At 39.1% G+C, this 27,276-nt stretch overlaps 1 protein-coding gene across 1 annotated transcript in view; it reads right to left on the bottom strand.

The window, feature by feature from the left end:
• Positions 1-27,276, bottom strand: part of SUPT3H (SPT3 homolog, SAGA and STAGA complex component) — a 293,285-nt gene that overhangs the window by 88,800 nt on the left and 177,209 nt on the right. The window contains exons 4-6 of the mRNA XM_063330642.1: positions 3,824-3,910; positions 2,508-2,598; positions 569-705 (exon numbers count right to left, since the gene is read on the bottom strand). Coding sequence (XP_063186712.1) covers positions 569-705; positions 2,508-2,598; positions 3,824-3,910 — 315 coding nt within the window. The remainder of the gene's footprint in view (positions 1-568; positions 706-2,507; positions 2,599-3,823; positions 3,911-27,276) is intronic.

The following is a 27,276-nucleotide window of genomic DNA, read 5'->3' as shown; positions in this document are numbered from 1 at the left end:
TCTACTGCCTCTTGATCTCAGGCTTGCTTTTTGAGAGTGATATGCTACTGCATTCTGTAACGTGGACATAATTTTTCATAAGTACATAGATTGGAAAATAGGACTTGAAAGCAGAGAGAAGAGCATATACTGAAGCATGTTTGCACAGAATATTTTAATTTTATCTGTAAGCTGTGTTATATGAAAAGAGTCCTCAAATGCTATTGAAACAATTCTGTAATGCAAGGAATAATGAGAAAAAAAAAAAGATTGCGAAAAATGCATGCGAAATGTTTATAAATAGAATCTGATTTCTACAGGAAGGAAATACAAATACATGGCAGAGAGAAAGATCCATAACTACCCTTTTGTAATCTTTCTTCTCAGCATGCGTGCTTAGGTATCGGGAAACATTTGAGGGATAGGAAATATATGGAAATAGGATTCCGTTAGACCATCTGGGCAAACGGAAAATAAATGTAATGACGATATAATATGCAGCATGAAAAAGGCATAAGACCAGCATGATGTGCGAAATATTTCACAGTTTTCTCTGCTGGAGCTGCGTATCAATAAAGAAAAGAATTACCTCCATCCGCTCTTGCTTGACATCATCAATCTCGTCATCTTCAAACATGGCTAAGAGCTCTCCAGTCTGATCAATGGAGTTGAGAAAGTCTTGAGCAAGCTTCTGGCGTTTGTTAGTGTTATTACTGTTGAATTTGTCTTCACAGAAGGAAGCAAAGAAAAATAAACTGAAGTTATTTGGCTTCTCCAAACAACAACTGATGTCCCTAGGAGGGACGTGTTTTGGAATCAGACACACTATGCAGAAAAGGCCTGTTCTTACTGTCCTCCTCCTACCAGTCATGCTACCTGACCAAGGTGATGTCACTGCTGTGCTGCAGTAGCACTGTAGTAAAAAATCACCTTTAGTGTTTTCTACTAGAACCTGGTGTTTTTTCGTAATCTAGAGAAACCTAGTCTACTGCTCAGGTATCATTATTTCTCACTGAAAGACGTGGACAGAGCTGTAGGAGAAACTACAGGGGGGATCATCGCTCTGCAGTAAAGCCTAGAGAACCCTGGCAAGGTGCTCTCTGTTGTTCTAAAAAGGAATAGCAGTTATAAACCAAGAGGTAACGGGCACAAACTTGAACAGAGGAAGTTCCATCTCAACATGAGGAGGAACTTCTTTCCTTTGAGGGTGGCAGAGCCCTGGCACAGGCTACCCAGAGAGGTGGGGGAGTCTCCGTCTCTGGAGACATTCCAAAGCCGCCTGGACGCGTTCCTGTGCCACCTGCTCTGGGTGACCCTGCTCTGGCAGGGGGTTGGATGGGATGATCTCCAGAGGTGCCTTCCAACCCCTACCATTCTGCGACTCTGTGATAAAGACCTTAGCTTCATGAAACAAAATTAATGGCTTTAATTACTAAATCGTGCCAGAAAATGTGATCTTTAACTCCCAGACGAACTGCGTTTTGGAAGCATTTCCTGAGCATCCAAATGGCTTATGCAAATTTATTTGTTTTAAACAGTGATACAGACTTCAGTATTAAAAAACCCAAAGCTGTCAGGTAGGAACTCATACTGCCAGACTGCTCGGGTGAAACAATACGCTCACGTGTGGTGAAAATAAAACGCCACAGGCAAATTAAATCTCAAATGAGTTGACAAAAACTTATCCACAGATCGAACAAGAAGTACAATGTTTACCTAACATCAATGTGGATGCTCACAGGAACCAAACACAAGGAATTCATTGTAAGGGGAAAAAAAATAAATAAAAGGCTCTGAGAAAGGAAGTAAGTTAAGTACAAAAAGTCGTGTATGGACATTGCTAGATGTTTTAAAAGTATGGCAAGGTTTAGATTTGTTATAATAAGTTTTACATTAACTTTTTAGAAAGGAAGTGCTAATTCTTTTATTAATATAAATCAACAAAACTTTACTCCAGCAAATTATATGGCATAAGTTAATATATTTTAAATTTGAAGAGCTTTTCCTTTTAGTCTATTGGTTATAAAATCTGTCACTTGCTCCTGGAATGGGGAAAAAAAAAGTGTTTCCCATTCTTTAAGTTACAGATTCAAAGTATAAAACGTTAAACTGCACTGAAAACAAGCCCAGATCATATATTAGTATTCAGTCACTTCAGATCATGTTGTGGTTTTTTTGAACACGTCAAAACTCTTTGACAATAATTTAACAAATGTCCATTCAGTTGCACACGGTAGCTGCCGCATTGAAATTAGACATGCTGAAATCAATTAGCCCCTTAATCAGCACCGGTTTCGTACTTCAGCAGAGTTCTGACACTAAGCAGCCTTCCTCATCATTGGGATGGTAGAGGCGAATGCTTACTTTTGAATATTTCAAATGGAAAAGCAGAGATTTTAAACCAAACTACTCCGAAGACAATCTTTTTGCACCTTTAACTATTAAGCAAGACTTTCATACTTTGCTTTGAGCTGTTCAGCTATCAAGTTATCAAGCCCCCCCCAAATTAAGTAATTTCTTTTTTCTACCTTCAAGGAGGTCATCTTCTTCTATTCCTTTGACAATTTTAGATTTGTAGTCTCGAAAAAACATGTATTTAAGTAGCCTCCTAAGCTTCTTCTACGAGAAAAAAAAATACATTTATATTAATTAGTATTATATAGAGTTCTTTTTTATTTAGACTAACTTTGTAACACACAGACATGCAAATGTGCAATACGATACATAAAAATTTCATTTTTAAAATGTTCGTAATGTTTAATTCTGCAGAAAATCCCTACATAGAAAGTACAGCAAGGTCAGTAGCAATCCCACATTAAATATTATTTATTTGAGCTCCTTGGTACTTTGCTTGCCAGCTGTGAGACAGAAATCGGTCTGGCTTTCAGAAAGCAGAAATTCAGAAATCCGGCTTCTTTGAGACACTCCAGAATGTTTGCTTAGTTTGGAAATTCAAACCTACAAATGCACATTTTCATGAACTTCGACATCCATATTGACCACTGTTTTCAGTAGAGCCTTATGGATCGTATCAGATAACGAAGGTGCAGTTGGTTTTTAGTGTTTTTTAATTTTGGTATGGTTTTGGTCATGAGGTTTCACCTATCAAATGAGGAAAGAAAAACAGAGGGGAGAGAAAAGGGGACAGGAGAAAAGGGAAGAGAGAAAGGGGGGAACTAAGGAGGAAAAGGACATAAAGGAAGAATAAATAATGCTGATAAAAATAGCTGATAACATTTTTTTTATAATTTGGAAATTTGAAGAAAGAAAATTAATTTAATCTTCATATGGAATTTTTTTCTTTTTTTAAAAAAATTATTGACCTGCTGTGCCTATTCTCCAGAGAAAACAAGATCGTCTCCAAATTTGGAGATTTTATTGAGATAAAGTACCGCAGAAATATTATAAAGGAAAAATCAAGACAGGATTTACTGACAGCCCAGTTGACAAAAATGCAATGATCGCACTGTCAAATGTCACATCTACAGCCTGCATAACTAGGAGGCAATTAGACTGATTGATTTTTAATAAAAGGGATATAAAGCATACGGATCGATATCTATAATGTTATGAAGAAATTGGTTTGCGCTCTAAGGTACAGTACCCACTCTAAAGCTAGTGAAAAAATCTGCTTATAATTGAAGTTAATAGAAAAAATGAGGATTAATTAAAATGTTATGCAGTTATTGTACTGTGCACAATACAATACAATTGCGGAGCAGCTATACTTTTAAATGGAGCTATTCATGATGATGGACTCCTTTCACAAAGGTTAAGAAAACACCTTAAAAGACGATAAGAAGCTTACTACGTAAAGTAAGAAAATACTGTTTCATTACTGTACCTTATCTTTGCGCATTAAGAACAGGAGATCTTCCGCAGAGATGACTCGAGCTCCTCTCAGCTGAGAAACTTCAGCTGCTTGCTGCAACTAAAATAAATTGATAAATTAGGATGGCTGTTTCTGTGTTAAAACATTTATTCACTAGAGTTTGTTTTAAATAAGTTCGCAGGGCAGTCCATAGCAAAATACGAGCTACACACTCAAACACAAGCTGGGACTCTCAAAGGTGTCACTCACTCGGCTCTTGGTAGCCAAGAAGTGAATAACAATTTTACAAAAAGACTGAAAGACTTTTAACAAATCTCAAAAGCTTTTTTTTTTTTTATATTTGAAACGACCGCTTTTAAAAAGTGCTACATCCCTTTTTTTTTTTTTTGCTTTCCTTGCACCGCATTAGCCCAGAAATTGAACATATTATTCTCTCAGGCAATGTAAAAATGCCAAATTCTTGCCATAGCACTTTATCTGCAACTGTGGAAGGGTGGCTGATCCCTCTCACAATTTTTAAGAATAACAAATATTAATTTTAAACAGCTTACCTAAGTATTTTTTTGAAAGAAACTCTACCCGTTCTTGACTTATCATTAGTACAAACCAGACCCACATGAAGAACTTCTCTGGGCATACTCTCTTTGCATTTGAGAGAAAGGAAATTAATTGCTAGGAAACACTGACTTTGTTAATAAAGTAATAGGAAAAAACTTATTGAGTTTTGACTCTATTAATAAAGTAACTGGAAAAACCAGGCCATTCAGACATGAAAGAGATAAAGATGGGATTGAGCAACGAACGCCACAAAAACCAGTAAGAGGCGGCTGAAGGATTGTGAAGTAAGGAACTGTCCTCACCTCAACCATGACAGTGTCTCTAAAGGCTCCAGACTCCTCAAATTAGGCTTTAAAGAGCAAAAATCTCTTCGTAAGAGACAAAGCACGTCAGCCTTGGATTCACCTTCAGTAGGTGCAGGAAATTGGGCTAGTTTATATACAAACAGATCATATTAAAACCAGTACAAGATTAGAAACCAAACTTGTGTAAGCTGATGCTTATCAAACTACTGGGGTAAGGAAGGTAAGGAGCTCCAACCCAAATGCAGAAGAGAAGTCAACGGGATCTGCTCCTTTCACCTCACTGGAGGATATTTGGTTCTGGCCTAAGATGATGCTGTAGAGTAGGTGGGACAGTAAGGATGCGTCACAGCATGGAGTACACCTTATCCTCTAAATTCAAAAGCATTGCTCAAAAGGCAAGATTTTACCATAATTTCTTTGCTCTTATCCTCATTAACCATCTGACGGATGGACTGACAGTGAGCACAGAACAGAATTTATCAAAAGGAGAGACGCCTTAAAAAATCTTGGTATTAAAACACACACACACCTGGAACACGATTGATAAACAGAAATTTAATTTATTTTCGAATATATCTATATTCTTCTTTCAGAAATGCATTAATGCACCTGAAAATAATTTAAAGAAATCCTATCCTTCATACTCACACTAGCAATGGTTTCACTCAGTATCACTGGCTGAATACGTATATTATTAATCTGAGCTCCCATGCTGCTATGACTTGAAATAGGCCTATTCAGAAGTTAAAAAGATCAACAAAAACAGTAGCTGTTTCTAATATCCAAAGGAGGGGCGGGGGGGGAGGAGGAAAGATTTTCATTTTGGCAAGTGTTCAGTGGGCAAAAGATTCAGTCCATAAATCATAATACTGGACTGCATTAATTTTTTTCCACACTAATCACATGCATACAAAACGTTAACTGTACCTCGGATGCACAACACAAAACATACTGCGTGAAGAGTTTCAGATTTTCCCCTCGAAACCCTCTCTTGGCCCTTGCAGTCACAAAGACCAGAGAGATTTCAGGAATTCAGAAGTCACAGTAATATAATCTTACTTGAAAAATGTAAGAATGTGAAAAACGATAGTTCTATTTTTTGGCATAAGCAAAACTGTTTCTTATTCTGATTAGTTTGAGGGCATGCAAGCTACTTATATTTCTAACGTAAAATATAAAGAGCTGAATAAAAATAAATTTACCAAGAACGAGCCAATATTCATCTCTGGTGTAAATCCATTGCAGTTAATGGATTTATGCCAAGGCTGACTTTGGCCCCACTAAGCTTAAAAGTGTTACAAAACCTGCCCTTAGCATGGTGATAACACAGCACAGCTTTTCCAAATATCCCACAAAACAATGGCGGAAATGTCTGATGTGAAAGAACGCTCGAGTTCCCTAACACACATAGGACCATAATTCCAATTTTTTAAGGTTCCTTCCAACCCAAACCATCCTACGGTTCTACAAGACGTAAGTTTTCTTACCATAAAATTCAGATATGCTAATTTCTGCGTGTAGCTGAAATACCTTCTTTTTCCCAATGATAAACACGTGACAATGTCATTTAAAGCGAAGATAGTGCGTGAGCAGGAACCTCCCAATGAAGTAAGGGAGAGTAAGGAGAGGAGGCCAAATTCCCGTCCCATTTGCATCTAAGTACAGCCTGAATAACACCGTTTAGTTTAATGGAGTTATTCTGGGCTAAACACGAGATCAAAATCTGGAATAATATTCTCAGTTTCTACCAAAACAATGAAAACTTTATTCTCGTATTGCCTCGACTTTTGCATCTATTTTATTTTAAGGAATGAACACGCGGCATTTAATTTCTTTGGCTTAAAGAAAGCAAAATACGAAAATAATTACTTCCTGTACAGTTATAAAATATGGATTATTTATCCAAACAGACCATAATGAGTTCTGCATTGGTACACATATTTACCTGGGAAACCAGGATATGCTCAGGTAAATATGTATCCAAGCAATTAAAAAAAAATTACGTACCACACAGCCGAGGTTGGGGGGAAGATGTATTTATAGTTTTAACACACACATAATTGACTCATTCAAACCACAACATGAGTGCCTTGCTATAATTAGTATTACAACAAACTGTCTTATTTGACTGTCCCAGAGTTGCCATTAATATGCAATAAGCCCCGACTCCTTAATTTCCGGAGCTGAAGGCCTTGTTGAGTCATTACCGCGGCTGCGTTACATGATGAAGGGGGATTTCAGGAAGCCATACCAAAGAAACGATCCATCTCCGAGCGCCCGAGCATTTATCATTCCAGAAAAGCAATTTTGAGCTAAGCAACCTTGAAGTCAGGAGGTCTTTCACCTTTTGCTGCGGTGGAAGCAGGGGGAGTTTTTACTCTGTGAGCAGCGGGTCTACTGCCCGTGACCCCAAATGATAGGCGTGATATAAATACCGCAATAACTTATCATATATGAGGTTCCTATATGGCAACAGTGGAGATACATCAAGAATTTCCCACCATCTCCTTTCTCCAAACCTCTGATACTCAGTGCCGGTCACAGAATTTGGGGCAGCAGCAGTGTCAACATCCTCACTGTCTTTTCCTGATTTTTTTTCACGGTTGAAATGATTTAGTCCACGTTACAAAACATCTTGTTGGGGATTATCTTGAAGAACAGCAAACAATCCAAATTACTTAGCTTTTTAACGAAAAACGGGCTGAATTTCCCAATACCAGCAAACAATATTTGAAACCTCGGAGTCTGAATGTATTTTTTATTACAGTCAAATTATGAACCCCTAAAAAGTGAAGTTTAAATAACGGAAGTGTTGAAATGACTTTAACTATAGGAGCGCAAATAGCTCTGTTAATAATTAGGAGTTTATGAAAAATAAGTGTATTTTACAATTTTTCACATTACAAAGAAGGCAGTATATACAGTAACTATATTTTAAAGTCTAAGAAGAAATGGCTGGGGAATAATATTTTAAAATGTAATCACTGGTTTAATGATTTTATGAAGTTAACTTTCTTGGCAGGATGAACTGAAGTATGTTAACAGTCACCTTACGGCTATTTTCTTTTTGCAACTTCTGCAAATTATAGATTTGTTGAAAGGAGTATTCATTCTCCTATGACAGAGCACAGTTACTTCAACGGTAATGTCTGCTTTTCTTTTTTTTTTTTTTCATAACTATTTTTTCTTCCATTACCTCCAAAGTCAACAATCACCGATACTTCTTCGACAAAAACGTCTTGATGGACAAACAGACAAAAAGCTGGAAAACAAACAAACTCTGTTGTGACATAATCCTTCCAGTTAAATGGCAGGACGGAGTCGAAATGGTAATGTTTGCATGCCTTCGAACTGCTGGGAGCCAAGAATAATGCTTCAGGAGCTACGAGTTTGTTTTCATTACAGGGGAAAATTAGATCATAGTTCACCTGGCTGATTTTTTTTTTTTTCTGAGGAAGGAAGGTTGTTTTGTTATTAAATATGCATAAAAGTGTCCTATTTTTTCATCTTCTCTAGATCAAAAGTATGCAACTATAAAAATACCAATAGCATATTCTGAATTTAGATATAGTGCCGTAAACGTATTCTAAACAGAGCATCCCAATACTGTTTTGAAGGCAATTAAACTTTGTTTTTCACTTAAATCTTTCCATATAATAACTCACATGCTCTTCATGCTGACACCTGAGCTTCTAATCCTAACATACATGGGAAAAACACAGAACTTGTTTCCACAAGTCAGCACAGGGATGTACTTTACACGGCCATCACATCCTGACAGGGTAATTACATTATGGAGTCCATTAGAGCATTGTAATAGGGAACGATTTAGGATGACCACGCAAGAGTTAAACGGCACGACTAAATTATCATAAACTGTCTAAAACGTAAAACTTAATCTGCAGATTAAAAGGCAAACAATTTTCTCCTTATTAGGTATCGGTTTTCAAATCTAAGTATTTTTTACTGAAGACCATTTAACGTAACACCAGGTGATTACGTGTGACCTTGGGCAGATAAAGCTCTGCGACCCCTTTTGAGGCTTTAGAGAATCATAGAATCATTTAGGTTGGAAAAGACCTTTAAGATCATCAAGTCCAACCATTAACGCAACACTGCCAAGTCCACCACTAAACCGTGTCCCTCGGCACCACGTCTACCAGGGACGGTGATTCCACCACTTCCCTGGGCAGCCTGTGCCAATGGTTGGTAACCCTTCTGGTGAAGAAGTTTTTCCTAATATCCATCCTAAACCTCCCCTGGCGCAACCTGACTCCGCTTCCTCTTGTCCTATCACCTGTTCCTTGGGAGAAGAGACCGACCCCCACCTGGCTACACCCTCCTCTTAGGGAGCTGTAGAGAGCGCTAAAGAGAAGCACTTTATTGTTTAACATACAGTGAATTTCAGTCTGTACAGATCACGAGAATAAGAAAACATCAGCTCACACCCCATGGTCTCTGGCATTTACTGAGAACTTATTTTCAAGTGCGTAATTTTTTTATATTTGTTTCTTCAAAAAAACCTTACTCTTTAGTGTGTGAAGCAAGATCGAAGCTTCACCTTGCCTTCTAGCAGGTGGCAACAGCTTTTGGTTTCCACAGTTCAGCCAGCCTGAAGAGATGGATCTGGATACAGAGTCTGCAGCCAGTTACTAGCAGCGGGAGAAGAATTATCCCAAAAGCACCTCCAGCAGTAAGCAGGTTAGACAAGGACTCCTTCCCTTCCAGAGCATAAAGAGTACGTCTACAGGTTCAATACTCAAGGGTGGTTTTGACACCAGAGGCGACAAGCGGTTGATATAAATTTAAGAAGTCAGATTGTTCTAACAAATAATGGAGAAAACAGCCCTTTCCTCAGACGCCTTCAGACCGACGTTGTGTGAAAGCAAGTCCCATGAACCCCAACGAACAGCCCTACATCTCAGCCTGCACACTTTTAACCATATTTTAATCCATTTTATCCTGCTATTAAAGACCCCTACAGCTTAGTATGATGAAGAAAAGATATTTTGTTATGACTCCCATTTGTTTAAATCGAACATTTAATATAATTTTGGATATCACCATCTCTCTTCATTCTACTGACAAGCCATATACATCTTTTGATTATAGAAAAGACTGTAGGGTGGGTTTTTTTTGGTTTTGATTTTTGTTTTTTAGCAACACAACATAATACAAATAGAAGAAACGCAACAAAAGAAGGTACATATTATAGGGGGAGAAAATAGCAGGAACAGAACACCCTGCAGCTTGCTCGAGCTGGTATTATTCATGTTATAAACAAGATCAAAATTCCAAAAAATGTACACGGCCTCTAGGAAACTCCATGGACTCAGCCTGTGTAATGGAATGGGCTAACAAGAAAATGCACCATGCTCCTGGAGCTTACCTATGGTGTACCCATAGTTTCAACCTGCTGGAAATCCCTACACCCAGAAGGGGAAGGCTTTCTGTTGACCAATGTCATAAAATTGAACATTACTAAATGGTTTTAAGTTAAAGCACATACCATTTCTTTTCCAAAAAGAAAGTATAAAAAAATCATCAGAACAGGCTTGGCCACCCAGGGCATCTTCAGACCCTACCCTACAATTCATCTCAGAGCAGTAGATTCCCAGAGAAGAGTGATTCATGGGATTATTCTGCCACAGATGTGGACACTTACCAGATTCGTGTCCATCCGATCCTCAAGTTTATCAAGCTCCCGCAAGAATGAAGCTCTGCCACTTGTCAACCACCCGCCGATCTAGTATTATCAACAAAGTTGTTGAGCATACCCTGCGTCACCCAGCCAGGCTGCTGATGAAGACATATGGGCCTCGTTATTCCACTCTTTACCAATGTCTACGAGACTTAAGTGGTGCTCCGTAGGAGAAGGGAGGGGAAAAGATAGGTGAAACCCTTTTCTCACGTGTGGAATAATTTCACAACGGATTTTGCATGCTTGTTCAGCTCCTTGCATAAGGTGTGGTAACTTCTGCAGTTCAGTAGGCAGGAGAGCAGCAATCCTACCACGAACTGGGATTATAATCCTTATATTTTTTTTTTACTTTTAGCCGGCAGAATCATAGCTGAGCCCCACGTTTGTTGATACTCAGAACCATTCTTGTTTAAAATACAAACAGGCACAATTATTAGAAAAATGCTAACTTACTTTTAAAGCCCAGCAGCCTAGGCTCGGCTACTGAAAGTGAAGATTTGCATCTATTGGAGACGGAATGATTTTTAAAAATTATATTAAATAGATGAAATTAGGAAAATAAATGTCCAAGTAAATAGGGAAATTAATACTGTTATTTTGCAAAAGATGAGCTTTAAATCAGAGTATTTTTTAAAAATCTCTTCTTTATAAATAATTTCAACTTAACTTCTTAAATTAGAGCTTGTTGTTGCATTTTCTGTCACACAGAGAAAAGAGTTTAACGCATTTATGAACAATAACTACATTTCAACTTAAGCTTCAGGCATGACTTTTTCCTATTTTCCCTTCTTTCAATTCTAATTCCAAAATCAACAACTTGGGCCAACATTTTATACCTGTAATTCTTCTACCCTCCATGAAACAAAAGAAACGCTATTGCACACCTGACGCTTACAGCAGGCAATACCCACCAAAAGTGAAATTATACCAACAACATTAATACTATAACGTCTCTAAATGCAGAAAAGTGTTCAGACTCATTGAATTCATATGGTCAAATTATTCGATGGCTACGTAGACTTTGCGAATTCAAGATTTGGCGTAGTGCTGGAAACAGCCACTGCTGATTCTCTCTCCCACTGCAGGTGATGATAGCAGCAGGCAAGAAAACAAACTCGGAAACTTCTACTCTAGTTATTATTATTACAGGGAAGAAAAACAAAAAAGAGCTTGAAAAATATCATTGAAAGGGAAACGATGGAGTAGTGTTCTCCAGAACAAGCAAGCGACGGTGAAAAAAGCTTTGCAAAGTGTGAACTTCGTAGATATGAAAGATTCATTAGTCAATACGAAACTGAAAGATTCTCATGCCAAAAGCACTCCAACCTCTGCAAACACGCCTCTGTTTCTGAAGATGAGCGTAGAGGTCCTGTACAGACTGTACACGTTCTAGGATTGTCCAGATATTCTAGATGCTGAAGGAAATGGTGACCTCCCACTGTAAATCACTGGTAGCAAATTTTCCCCGTATCTAAACTAAATAAATGATGGTGTTTTGGAGGAAATGACAATAAAACTCACTACATTTGGATTCAAACATTCACAACGAGCTATTTCATTTTTACAGCAGTCTCACTATACCTATTCCAAGCTGATAATCTCAACTTTAACTATTACTTCCATCTAAATTACATCTTCAAAGGCCTTCTTGGTACTAAACGGCATTTTGAAAAAATAAGAACGTGCAATCTTTTCAGCAATAAATGTATTGACCTTTCCTTTAGTAACACAAAAAAGGCAATTAGAATTTACCCTTCTTAAGAACTGAAAATAATACTATTTCTGAATATTTAGTCTATTAACTCAGATTTATTTCCTCTCCATCAATTATTTCTATTTTTTTTCTTTCCCCAATATTACTATGGCACGCAAACCAGCAGAGGTTTACATTATACCACAGCTTCCTGTCCTTTGGTTTCAAATCCCAGAAGAAACCACCATTCAGGATTATTGTTAGGCAGTTTCCAATGCTACAAGCAGAAAAAACAACCCAAAAACCTGGTGTCTGTTGATTGAGAGACCATCTAATATAAACAGGTTTCTTTCTCCCATTGCTACAGAGAGTAACATTTGCTGAAATCATGCGTCCTTACATTGCTCACACAGGAAAATAATCATTGCTTTATATTAGTTTCACCAGAACACTAAATAAATACCCTTCCTTTCCATATGACAGCGAATTGGAATCAGGCTTCACCGTTTGTCATAGGGAAAATCAGATGTGTATTTACCTATTCCAAGCACAGAGATAAAGTGCTTTTAGAGCACGCCTCAGGCTAAGGAGAGAACTGCAAAGCAAGTATTACTATGACGAGCAGGCAACCAGCAGTGCACTGAATACAGAGGAGGCAAGACCTTCATCCTTTGGCTGAACTGATCCCAAAGTCACTAAAAAAAATCCCTTCAAACACTTCAAAACGAAGGACAAAAACATACTTTAAAAAATTAAATCCCGCGAAGGACACAAGCAAGACTTTGCTTTGAAAATTTAGAGTAGGAGACAGGAGGAGAAAAAAAAAAAGGATTCAGGTTCAATCAAAAATACAAAATGGTAATATTTGCCATTAGAAAGCTCTAAAATTATTCACAGCTCTGAAGAGACGTGCCATTGTGTTCATACTTGGAAATGCAGTGCTAGTGGTAGAAGACTTAGTAAATTAAAATAATTCACCTGAAACTATTCACAGTGGTCTTTCTCCTTTTTTTTATTCCCATCTGCTCAAATGCAGGTGTTGAGCAAGTGGGAGCTTCTCAGTTTGCACGGCGACTACAGCTAAATGGTACAGGATCGCTCAGATTAAACAGTGAGACAAAGAATACATGTAGATGACTACTGGTTTAAATGGTTTTGGATGGAGGACAGGCCACAAGGGTGTCTGGGCATAAAGTAAATTTTACTGCCTGTGGAATTTTGACAGACAGGGAAGCATGATCTTGCAAGATGCACCAGAACTATCAATAGAAAGAGGAAACAAGAGTAGAAAAAAAAAAAAAAAATGAAAAATGAAAGAGAAATATGTGCGTGGAGTGTACATTATGACACCAGAGAAAGTCTCAGTCTGTTCTGCAATCTTCGATCTTCAGGAAAACCACTTGTCAATGGGGACAAGGTACAATCAGAACGTGTAATAGAATTGGAAGTTCTATGAAATTTTTCTCTTCTATCAGGAAATCTCTCTCCAGTTCATTTCATAATGGCTTCAAAATCCTAAATCTATAGCACCTTTCTTCCAACAATCTTCTAATGCGAGATAAAGACAAAAAATGGAGGGAAATTTCTGAAAACAATAATCCCAGTCCAAGGTAGACACATTTTCATGCAAAAATAAGAGGAAAGGAAGTCCAAATTTTTGTATCCATGTGTGGGTTTGCTGTATTTTCTCTTTTGCGTCTATGAATTATAATTCTCAGAGCTTCAAAAAATACAAGGTAAATTGCACAGAGGATAGCATGAACGTGACAGATTTTCTGTTGGGAAGAGGAAAGAAAGGAAAAAGGAGGGAACCCTCGCTCAGAGAAAGAAAAGAAAGCAACACGAAGGAGCATAAATGTAAAATCTGAACAACAGATACTTGTGTCTGAAAAACGGCACTGATTTCCTAACTCTTATTTAATGTTCATTCTTTAATTAACATTCATTTCCCAAGGACATAAGTTTGAAAAGGCTGTTTCACATTACTTTAGCACGAAGAGAAAGAATCACTTTTAAGCCATGAAAAGGCTGGGGAAAAAAAATAAACATGCCTTCTGAACATAATTTCCTCTTTATTGCTACTGCAAAGTTATGAAATGAAATCTATTATTTAATTACATTGGATCAAGCAACAGGAAGAGAAGGGAGTGTTTGAGTCACAACATCCCTGTAAGGATAAATTACTATACTTCCTCTTGCTAAAAGACAGTTTTCACAGGCTGAAATTGTGCAAATGGTTAAAATCAAACTACTGGGGGGTACAAAGATCTTCGTGCTAACATAAAAAACCCATAGAATGTTTCTGAAATTCTTAACAAAAATACCAGTAACAATAGGGAAAGAAAGTAGCAACATTTCTGCCAGAACATCAATAGTGTGAAAACTATTCCATGTATTCAGATTGTCTCCAGAATCTGAAGACAGTTTAAAAACTATACAATAGCTTCTGGGCCTGCTTTGTTTTATGCTTTGCATTGGAGATGTTTAGATAATCTATTATGAAAACTTCAAAATTTGTCTGCTATTACTACCAAATTTTTATTAGCCATGAGGGATTTCCCTTAGCTGTGCTTCAGTAATGTTTACTAGATCCTTCAAATTGAATGCAACTGTTGGAAAAGTTAAAGCATTTTATTTCTTAAGTATGTTCTTGGCATAAAAAAAAAATAAAAAAAAATGGGAGGGCTTTAAACTATAATGAAAAGATAGTCTAAATTCCAAAAAGTTGGAATAGATAACTTGGCAGCTGGTATGGAGTCCAGAACTGGGATATGAATGTGTAAATGCTGTGATCTTTTATATAATTTAAATTCACATTGACTCGCATGGAGATGCTCTGAAATAACTTTTCATGGAAGTACTATCTTTTCTCAAAACTAGAATGAGCTAACATATGAGGGCATTTCACAGATAATTTGAACAACAATGGAAAACGTCTTTGAAGTTGTTCAGGAAAGCTACTCCTAAGCCTGAGGGCAGGATAGGAGAAAGCATTCCTTTGACAAAGCTATCCTGAAGGCAACAGAGACTGGTTTCCTAGGCCCATCAGAGACTGGACTGACCTCTCAAGCCTGCAGGATGGATGACACAAATGGGGTGAGTATAAGCCATGAAGTTTTTTGAGGAAAAATGCAGAGAGGTTTTGAGAGGAATGAAGAAAACAAGATGGAAAAGCTGCTTGCAGAAATCTTCTAGATCAAAGATTTTCATGGTGCCCTCCTAGTATTTCGTCCATGGTCCACTACTAAACTTCTAACACAGTCTATGACAGCAGTCATAAAATAAAGCCTTTCAGCCATGTGGTGTCTCACAGAACTCCATGATTCTTGCATTTTTTAAAGAGGGTTGATCTTCAATGGAACATGTTAGGAGGCTACTTGTCCCTAATGATCATCAGAGGGCTGGAGCACCCCTCCTATGAAGACAGGCTTAGAGAGTTGGGGTTGTTCAGCCTGGAGAAGAGAAGGCTCTGGGAAGACCTTATAGCAGCCTTCCAGCCCCTGAAGGGGGAACAAGAAGGAGGAAGGCTGTTCCCCCTTCCTCCAGCCCACAGGAAAGCTGGGGAGGGGCTGTTTGCAAGGGCATGTAGCGATAGGACGAGAGGCAATGGTTTAAACTAGAGCAGGGCAGGGTTAGATTCGACATTAGGAAGAAGTTCTTTACACTGAGGGTGGTGAGACACTGGCCCAGGTTGCCCAGCGAGGTCGTGGAGGCCCCATCCCTGGAGACATTCAAGGTCAGGTTGGATGAGGCTCTGAGCAACCTGATCTAGTTGAAGATGTCCCTGCTGACTGCAGGGGGGGTTGGACTAGATGACCTTTAGAGGTCCCTTCCTACCCAACACATTCGATAATTCTATGATTCTATGTTTCTAATGTAACTAGAGAACCCAGACTTCAGCTACTAAATGTAGGAAACCAAGAAAATGTGCCATGAATCTCATCATACATGACACGTTTCTTACTCTTCTCTTGAAACTCAAGTTATTGGCTACCATCAGACTTCAACTGGCTATGGGGACATTTGGTGAATTTTTTAATATTTTACTTACTAACACTTCACAATTAAAACTTGCACTTTCTGAAAATGGTTATGAACCAGAAAGGTTTTGGCAGATAGTCAGTCCTGAGTCAATCCAAAAAAATATCAGCTGACTGAGCAAGAAGTCTGATAAAATAGAGGAAACAAGATTCATGTCAAGGGACAAAAGTACTTGGTCTTTTGCAAAAACCCCTGGAAATGGGTGACAGGTCCAAGCTGTGGACCTATATATATCCATTAGGAGGAGAGGACAAATAATTTCCCCTGCCCCAAGGAGATCTCTGCTTTGGGATTTCAACTGTGCAATCTTATAATTAAATTCAGCTCCACTAAAACTGCTCACGTGTTAAGTTACTAAGGCTGAGCACAAGGCCAGGATATCCATTACTGGTACCAGAGGAATCAGAAGATAATGCCAATGATGCCAGAGGGGAAGAGGAAAACTAGTGTTTGTTTCCAGTACTTATTTTTATCCTTTGGGATCCACAAAGGAAAGTGTCAGCACTACAGGTCTGAGTTCAAGAGACACTGAAACATCACCAAAAGCTCCAAAAGGAGGGGCTCAGGGCAAAAAAGCAAGGATGGAAAGAAAAGTCTTGGTTTTCTGCAGGAAACCCACGCTGTAGATTGGCATCTGAACACAGTGATTCTGACCCTGGTAAAAGCTGAGTACGATCACCAGGATTCAGATCGTTCAGCTCCTAAAAAATGGTAGCACACATTTCTTCAAGAAGAGACCTCGATATTTCTGCATGAGGGTACCTGGTTCTCTAATTATTAGAGATATTCTCTATAATGTTTATGGAAATAAGGGGAAGACTATCTAAGACTAAAGCACAACTGATGAAACTACAACCAAAAAAACCCACCCAAAAACACAACAAAAAAGCATCAAAACATAAACTGAAAAGTACCTTCATTCCTCAAAACCAATGGAACGCTTCCATTTTTATCATGTATTTATACGAAAGTGAACTCAAATATGAGTCACAAAGTGATAACTATGTTTACCAAAAAAGAGTGAAAACAAGCATGCGCAAAATCAACACAAGCATCATGAAGAGAGAAAGAAATCTCTGTTCTCACAACGACAGCGTGGATGACGCTTTTCTAAAAGATACGAGGAAGGAGTGATCCAAAGTGAGATGTAGGGGGGATGAAGAAAAGCTGGATTGCTGGGTGAGATTTAAGAGGGAACACTGATTAGTGAGGGGACTGCACAGGTCAAGGAAGTACGGGATAAGATTATTATCAATAATAAATAAAACATTCTCCATGAACACAGATTTCTTTATTGTGGAAAAGCTAGGTTACCTCTGTGAATTTTACATGTTTGTTTACGTGACAGTGATATCTCTTCTACGTCCACTTTACAAAAGAAGGCGCTGAACAACTCCACTGCACGCAGGCAAAGACAGAACCAGGACAAAAAAATCTTCTCTTTGCCTCCTTCACCAACCAATTAGCACTGCTGACACTTCTGCTCTAACGCGGTAAGAAACACCTGCAAAATAACGCAGAAATGGAACAGAAACCCAAACAACCAAACCTCTTCTGAGCTTTAACTTGAGAGTTTTTTGCATCTAAACTTGTACGCACTCCTAAGCAAAAACTATAAATATTTCCCAGGGCCTAAAGCTGTGAAACGCAGAGGTGATTTAGCAGACACGCAAACCATAAAAACGGTGCCCGATATATTTCTCTTCTAATTTAGAGTAAGTGGGCCAGCCTTATATCATATATAATCATAATTCTCTGTGACATTTAAACCAAAAACCAAGTAAACGTTTAAACTAAAAACCTGCAAACCTCCATAAAGCTTTACAAATAGTATGTCACTTTAATATAAAGCTAAGAGACAGCAGCATAAACAATGTCAAGACAGTCACTAGTTTGCAGTTTAGAACCTGGACCTGCGATATTATAAAAGTAAATCCTTACATTCACAAAAAACCCCATTTCAACCAGTGGCTTTCTGAGGAGGAAGACGATCTGCGGCACGCAGTTGAGGCCATACCATCAGAGGTCAAGAAGTACAAGAACTGCCAAAAGTAAATCTTAACTAGATTTGCAAGTCAAATTAAGAAGCAAAGCAAAGGAGGCTTCAGACATCAAACAGTACGAGGAAAGATAGTCTGTGCAGAACGAAATAGAGATGGAAAAGCTAAACACGGTTCCAAAACAGGGGAATAATTTTCAGTGAGCGGTGGGAAAAACTGAGATTTTGAGCACGGGAGCAAAGGTATGACAACTTATGGAAGAGGTATATGGAAAGAAATTACTTCTAATCATAGAATCATCGAATAGTTTGGGTTGGAAAGGCCCTCTAAAGGTCATCTAGTCCAACCCCCCTGCAACGATCAGGGACATCTTCAACTCGATGAGGTTGCTCAGAGCCCCGTCCAGCCTGACGTCCAGCCTAAAGTACCGAATGGCAGTAAACCTCAAAGATTTGACTGCGCTCCAGTCATCAGCAGTGGGTATCTCAGATGTGAATGAACTGTAAACACCACTGAATGTCTGCTGGCACCAATATTCAAATAAATCAGCTAAGTTTTAGGAAGCTAAAGGGATCGAATAATTATAGGCTGCCGCCTGCAAATACCTGAAGAGCAATCAGAAAGATGACGGATCCAAATTCTTCTTCGTAGAGTCAGATGATAGAACGAGGGGCGACAGGCAGCAATCGCAATTTGGAAGGATCAAGTAGGATGTCAGGAAGAGCTTTCTCACGGGGAGGACAGAGCAGCACTGCAGCAGGTAAGCAGGAGAGGCTCTCTGAAATTCCTCCATGCTTCCAAACCCTGGGCTGGACAAAGGCATGGGTGACCAGACCTAGCACTGGCAACTGTCCTCCTCTGAGGTGGTTGGACTAGATGCCTCCAGGGGTTTGTCCGTTTCCTTCCCCTCTATATTTTGTATATTCTGACAGAGTTTTTAAGTAAAGGAAATGCTTTACTTCTGTTTGTACACGTTCCCTCCCTCCATTTGGAACAGGGTCTAGCTTTGTTTAATATCTTTATCGATGATCTGGATGAGGGGATTGAGTGCACCCTCAGTAAGTTTGCAGATGACACCAAACTAGGTGGGAGAGTTGATCTGCTTGAGGGTAGGAAGGCTCTACAGAGGGACCTGGACAGGCTGGATCCATGGGCCAAGGCCAACTGTATGAGGTTTAATAAGGCCAAGTGCCGGGTCCTGCATTTTGGTCACAACAACCCCAAGCAATGCTACAGGCTTGGGGAAGAGTGGCTGGAAAGCTGCCCAGCAGAAAAGGACCTGGGGGTGCTGGTGGACAGCCAGCTTCACATGAGCCAGCAGTGTGCCCAGGTGGCCAAGAAGGCCAACAGCATTCTGGCTTGTATCAGGAATAGCGTGGCCAGCAGGAGTAGGGAAGTGCTCGTGCCTCTGTACTCGGCACTGGTGAGGCCTCACCTTGAGTACTGTGTTCAGATCTGGGCCCCTCTGTACAAGAGGGACATTGAAGTGCTGGAGCGTGTCCAGAGGAGAGCTACCAGGCTGGTGAGGGGTCTGGAGACCAGGGCATATGAGGAGAGGCTGAGGGAGCTGGGCAGGTTTAGCTTGGAGAAGAGGAGGCTGAGGGGAGACCTCATTGCCCTCTACAACTATCTGAAGGGAGGCTGGAGAGAGGTGGGTGTTGGCCTCTTCTCCCAGGTGAAAAATGACAGGACCAGAGGACATGGTCTGAAGTTGGGGCAGGGGAGGTTTAGGTTAGATATTAGGAAGAATTGCTTTACTGCAAGAGTGGTCAGGCACTGGAACAGCCTGCCCAGGGAGGGGGTTGAGTCACCATCCCTAGAGGTATTTAAGAAACTTCTAGATGTGGCACTTCAGGGCATGCTCTAGTGGCAGAGATTGTAGGTTGTTTGGTTGGACTCAATGATCTCAAAGGTCCTTTCCAGCGATGAAGATTCTATGATTCTATGATTCTATGACCTACTGCTCCACCGAAATTAAAATTCTTATCAAAAACTATGTCAAAAAAGTGGAAGTGCAGAAAGCCAGTTCCGAGGACACTGCAAAAGACAGAGAACGCAGGTGGAGGTGAGACAAACCTCGCCACATCTTTGAGCTGCTGCTACAATCATCAACTCGGAAAGTCGGCTGTAGCCAGGTCCCCCATATCTCTCCATCCTGAGGAAAAGCGTGGAACAGCACTGCTAATAAGGAGGAGAAGAGATAAGGTCTGCTCTTTCACATCAGCCGTCCCACTGCGCACTGAACATGACGTAGGACAAGATGAAACTTGCTGACTCCTTCAGTAAGAACGAATCAATACATAAAAATAACGGGTTCGTTCGCAGCAAGCAGTCTGGGCTGATGAATGGCAGTTATGTGTAAAATGAGTTGAGCAAGGTTATTGGGGTTTCTTTTGATACAACTTGAATGAAAATCAGCTCCTATGATGGTGTAAGTATTCCCAGAGTAGATTCCTTAATTATTTGCAGCCTTGGTTCATTCAGATAAATAGGCTGTGCTAATATATGTTTGAGCTTCACGTAGAAAAAAACAGTTATTCATTACAGATGTGAGTATCTCTGCTCCATCTACTTAGCCAGATACTGCAACTACTAATAAAATGCAGAGCGGCTGAGCTCATACCTCACAGTTAACTTTATAATTTCATCTGGGCAAGATCTGCTTTCTTAAAACCCTATAAGCTAAATCCTAAAGACCTAACACAAGTATTTACAGAATAGCTGCAGAATCAAGGCCTTTCTACTGGATTCATGTAAACAGTGATTTATAGCCCAGAGTTACTATTGTTAATAAACTTCAGGTTGTTGGGGTTTTCAGATTCTCTTTAGATATATTTCCCTTTATACCTTACAACTGTAATAAACTGCAACATATCAGCTAATGAATGAAAGAGGACATTTGTCTCATGAGAAGGCAGCACCATGGAGATTGTTTCTGCTTTTTGCGGACACTTGTAGTGAAACCGGTGGCAAGGACGATGGAACTGAGACTGACTCCAGGGCAAATTTCAGGTTGTCAATGAACAGTCAACACCACAAAATGCATCTATTATACTGTCTTTTTCTAATAGTCTCAGAGTATTAGAGTATACAGAGTATACAGAGAGTATACAAAACTCAGTAACATTATCCCTATTTTTCTAATTCAATATCTGAGACACAGAAATAAAAATTAATTAATCTAAGGTCACTTTACATTTTACCGATTCTGGGTCGTCATTTCAGTACCTGACCCCTTCCTGAGTATAGCATCATAGAATCTTCATGGTTGGAAAGGACCTTTGAGAACATCGAGTCCAACCATACACACACAAAAAAAATAAAGAGCATGAGCTCTCTCACTAGAGCATGCCCTGAAGTGCCAAATCTAGACGTTTCTTAAATACCCCTAGGGATGATGACCCAACCACCACTGTATGACCCACTGGAGAATTCTTATAACTTCTATGCACTACTTGCCTTCAGAGACAAACCATATTTCAGATGTTTCCCTCCGATCATCTTCAGTCTAATCAGTACGATGGCAATTTGTGCAAATAATTCTTTAAAGCACTCTGTGATGTCCAACTTTTGCTGTGATGTCCACCTTTTGTTGTCCTACTGATAAATTTAGTGATATCTAATGTATAGTCAGTTGATGAACCCCAAACGTTTTGTTAAATGACATTTAATCTCAGCAACTAGACTTACAAAGATAATGTGATAGGCTGATTTCCCGTAAATATCTCACAATGCATAGAAACATGCATCCAGATGCTTCCCATTTCTTCAACCTTCAGTCAGTTGTAGAAGTTCAGGCTTGCCCAGCCAATGCGAACAAAGAGAGAACCACCAACAGAATTCACATGTCCTGCGTCTGCGGGAAATGCGTCATCCACCATGATACTGATTTAAGAGGTACACCAGGTTGCTTCGTGAATCTGCATTTTTTCTCTTGAAAACTATATTCAAAAAAATCAAAGCAGGGCTAAATGACTTTTTGATGGATGACATTTGGCCCAAACACGAAGTTTAGTGTTATAGCAATACCGGGAAATTCTTTTGACGTACATTATATCCAGACATAGAATGAAATAGCCCCTAGTTTGAAAATCTAGCCTAATTTCAGTGGATTTGCATCCTTAAAGGATCAATTTACTTTTGCAAATAGCTTCTTATAACAAAAGGGTTTTTTAATTAAGTAGAAATAGTATTGCATTATATCAACTACAGACTAACGCAGTGGGTCTGATGGTATTAGTAATATTATCTTAGATGTAAAGTTAAAATTCGTCATCTAAATATTAATAAGCAGCTTCTACTAATAGTGTGCTTCATCCATTCAGTGCATAGAATGGCATTTCTGGCATACAGGAGTCCTAGAATTTGAATATGTATTCATTCTCAAAATTTCCTTTTACTCCTTCTTCCAGTGTGTAAATGCCAAGCGTTAAAGTAAATCTATAAATATTACTTTCATGTTCAGGCTGTGTAGTTAAGTCAGGAGTTTTCTGCCATCCCGCATTGCACTGGAACTCACACTCGCCTCCCAGAGAGTGAATCCCCTTGGCCTCAGTGGAGCTAAATGCTGAAATGATTTCCTGCGCTGGTCTTCCATTTCGTATTTATTTTCTGCGTCGTTATTTTATGCAGGTGTTACTTCTGATAGACAGAATGTGCTCTAGCGCAAGTTCACTTTCCGTAATAGTGGTGTACTAGCCAGCGGTGTGTTGAAACAGCTATTTGATAATTATACGTTGGAATTTCAAGTTTACCATTCTCTCCATCCATTGAAACCAGAATAATAACACGCCACAGATTACCTCCCTGTCAAGGAAAACAATCTAAACAGTGTTCACTTCGATGGGGGAACAGGAAATCAGAGCGCTCCTGTTTCTAACTATTTTTATTTATCTATCCTATTTCCTTTCTTACCCGTGTTCCCACCTCCCACATAGGTGGCCGTTTCCATAATGACTGAGGGAAAACTGAGTCACGCGCTTCCCTTTCGTCGCCGTGACCAAGGTTTAAACCTGATCTAAAGTACTGAATTAAATCAGCACCCGATCTTCAGCTGCCATCCACTCCCCAAAATATCCCGTCCACGGTTTGCTGCAAGTTGACAGGTGCTCAGGAAAGGACGAGCACAGCACTAATTATCACTCGCGCCAGGGCTGAGGTCATCGGCAAGGAAGTGTGGGAAACGGGACCGCGTTGGCATCTCACCTCTTGCTCTTCGAGTTTCTAGCACAGTTTTCGCAAAACCCGGATATTAATTTTCAAAAGGTCATCTGTGTTTTACAGTATTCTTAAAATTTTCTACTATTTCCTCTACACATCCCTTCCAGTAGCACCAATGCTCTCTAGTAAAACATAATCTCTGTTCGGAATCATTCTGTACTCTTGCTTTCTGGAGAAAATACAAAAAAACCCAGCTGGATTCGACTGGATTTGTATGACAGTTTAATTTGAATGTCCTTTCACTTTTATATGTATATTTTAATATTCTAAAACTCTTTTACCTTTCAAAATGTAGTGCTGTTTTTGAAAGCAAATTTCAGTATAAATCCCATTCTCACTTATTCTCATTTTTCTGTAATTAGCTTTTCTTTTGCCATGTTCTATGACCAAGTTCAGTTTAAAAAAAAATGTTTTGGTTTGAGTATGTGGGAAAAATGCACTTGGTCATTTTCAAGCTAGCCAATACGAAAATAAATTTCTTCCTTCGAAAGGTTTATGGGTTTTTTATGTACTCAAATAACATGGCTTTTGAAAATGTAAATCTTTAGTGAAGAACCACCACAAAAAACTAATAAATGTTCAATTAAGTTAGAAATAAACAAACTACGTACTTAATCCAATTTAGAAAAGGTTTTTCTAAAATTTCGCTTTTCCCTGTTTTGCTGTTTTTCTTAAGAGGGTAGAAAATAGATGCACAGTCAATGCTAAATACTGTTGATCACTACGCTAATACTCTCCTTGAACTACAAAACAACCAAATACTACTCTAAAAATATAATGAGGAATGACTCCTATCATAACAAGCATGGAAGCAGATGACAGTTTTGGCAGCAGGGACATGCAGATTAACTATCAAAAATATTATGTTGAAAAAGTGGCAAGATTTAGGTACGGCCCAGAATGAAGATACAGCGAGAAAAGAGGCAGAAGGTCCCAGGGAACACTACAGCGTTAATCAGCTCTCAGAGAGCGAGGGAGAAAAGATAAGGAGCTTGGCTTTGTCCTGCCTGAATTTCAGTGGATAGAAAAGTGCTGCTGGGGAAACACGCCAAAACGCAGCCCTGGGTAAACACAGACGAGCCGAGAGCGCAGAGAGAAATATTCAAAACACCAGTGTTAAGATGATATTGAATCCCTGAAAGCAGATGAGGCTGGGAAGCCCGCTGATGAAAAGGAAATGGAATAAGAACAGAAATCTGTGGGATGCCCGAAGAAAGTAAGAAAATTCTGTTGAAAGATATGCCGACTTACGTAGTGGAGGGAGAGGAAGATTAGAAGAATATGCTGTTCCTCCTTAGGTTGAAAAAAAAACCCCTTCACTTTAAAATAAGATTTAGATATGATGTAACCTCTGTGAGGAGAATCACTTCATAGTTAGGGGACTGGAGATCAAAACAATCTCAAAAATAGCTCTTCCCTCCAAACAGCAGAGGAGGAGCCGTATTTTCCACTGCTAACGCTTACTAGTTGTCACAGACTTGGTGCACATCGTGACCAGTTGTCCCTGAACAGTCCACAGGGCAAGAGGAAACCCATCCATTGTATTTCTGGTGGAAACTACCAACCCAGTCCCCTTCTTACAAGTCACGCTTGGCAAAGAGTTACACTGAATATGAAGTTCCATATTACCTTTATCTTCTGTTTGAGCAAGTACAGAGGGAAACTGTTTTGCACCTGCAGCTTTTATAAGGCAGGAGTGGGATTTTAAAGGAACTGCTGAAGTGACTGAACACTTTATGTGTGAGAGCCAACATGTGCTCTACATACTTACATTTGCTTAACAAATCATTATCAGCCAAATTAAACTGAAGTGTGAAATATGGCACTCAGAAAAATGACTTATACCCCTTTTGCCCACTGGTGGAAAGAATAAGGCAAGAAAATGGGAAAAGCTCTCGCACCATTCATCGGATTTTGAGCTTTAAAAGACCATCCAGTGAGGTGCATACGTGAAAATGGGTTCTATCAGAGAAGCAGCAGGATTTCTTAGCAGAGTAATGCCTATCTCTCTCAATCATGCAATGAGTGGGCTCAAGCACCTCCATCTCTTAATCCATTCAGGAGGACTAGCCATTTTCCTTATGCTTTACCAATTCTCTCTCAATCATCTTCAACTCATAATTAACTACAAAGACAGATCTCTCTCCATGTGAATAAAAAGGCATGTAAAGCAAAATGCAAGGTTTTGATGAATTCATAAATAACGGGGGAACTACTTATAGATATAAGTGTATGTATTGAAGCAGTATCTGTTTGCAGTTGGGTTCACGATGTTCTGGAAAATTGCAAAAACCAAGAGCTTTGCCATGAGGGTACACAACTGCCCAACTGGTGCAGATTAGAAACTGAGCGTAGGATATAACGAATAAGGAAAATGAAGTCAGAAAGGCCAAAAGAAGCATAAGTTGAATTTGCTACCAATTTTCTGACAAATTACATTTTATTTTAAAAATACCAATTCCCCAAAACTTTCAGAGGAAATGCACATACGAGACTGAGACCAACCATTACTACTAAATGTCAAAACCTGAATATGAAACATGGGCAATCTTTCTCTCCCTTTGAAGGACTCCTCTTTGTATCAATACTTTCAATACTTCCTTATTTTATTTTATCAGGAAACAAACCTTTTTCTTTTTTTTTTTTTTTTTAAATACATCATACATGAACAACCAAACTCTGGTGGGATAAGGGCATGGTCCCTGTCGCTCTCCTTGGCCAATATACATTCAATTCCTCACAAAAAGTGAAATGGCTCACATGGGAAAAAAAGAGAATCAGGCTTTTATGGATCTCATCTAGGAGACAGAAAGCTGGAGTTAAATTCCCTCGCCTGAATTGGGCAGAAACTTGCGTATTAACCTCCTGTGTACTCCAGGCAACCATGCACGCCACTGAACCCTGGTATAAAGAAGGTTCTCTTCTGTATTTCAAAGAAAATGCCAAGATATTTTAGTCTCATTCAAATACAGGACATCTTTTCAAGCCTTATAATAATTGTTCTGGAAACCTTCTACCATAAGCTTGATTTTCTACCATATACCTTATGATCACCAAGTTACAGTGGAAACGTGGATGAATTAATTCCTCTTAGGTTTTTCACAGAAAAGAAATAATTTGCCTACAGTCTGTTGAGTCAAAAATACCGGCTCATGACAATGCAGATACTACAGGTAATGCAATATTTTGTCTGATGAGGTTCATAAGTCAGGCCTAAAAGAAATGGAAATTTCAGGTTTTGCTGCTAATGCAATGCCATATATATGCAATGTTTATACGTTCAGTCTCATCTGCCGTTTTTCTGCATTGTCTCTTCTCACCAAGAGTCATCAAATGCACATTCAGCAAATCTGGCCCTCAAAAATAAACGACACACGTAGATACGCATTTCCTGAATCCTACATTTACCAACACGGGTTGGAAAGTTCTCAAAACCTTCCTTGGGTTCTTGGAAATTACTGCCACCTTCAATTTTATTACTTCAAGATCTTGGCCACCTCTAGTCACAGAGACGTGAATGATGAGTCATTGAATTGACAACCCAGAAAGGATTATCTGTCATCTGTTAAAATTACAGGCTACGGAGGTAAGGATGTCTGCAGTTACGCAGAGGCCTGATGTGTTTTTTATAATTTGGATTCCTTTAAAACACTTGAGATAAAGTGCAGCAGAAATAGCTCACCGCTTTAGTGGCATCGCTTAAGGAAAAAAAAAATATTTTTGGTAAACATTAAAAACTTACGCACTTATTTTTTAAGAATTATGAGCATCTTTATTCTGCTGAATACAATGTTGCCCTCATAAAAAGGGTTTTGCAATACCTGAGAAAAATCAGCCACCAGATGTGGCTGATTGGCCTTATGAAAAAACTGCGTTTGCACATGCCAGCGGGCAATTGTTTGGAAGTCAGAAGCAAAATCTACAAAGTTTCTACCCGCGGCAACCAG

The sequence above is a fragment of the Chroicocephalus ridibundus genome, chromosome 3 (assembly GCF_963924245.1).
Source record: "Chroicocephalus ridibundus chromosome 3, bChrRid1.1, whole genome shotgun sequence".
Taxonomy (NCBI): Eukaryota; Metazoa; Chordata; class Aves; order Charadriiformes; family Laridae; genus Chroicocephalus; species Chroicocephalus ridibundus.
The sequence above is the reverse complement of the archived record's forward strand: the minus strand, read 5'-3'. Positions and strand labels throughout refer to the sequence as shown.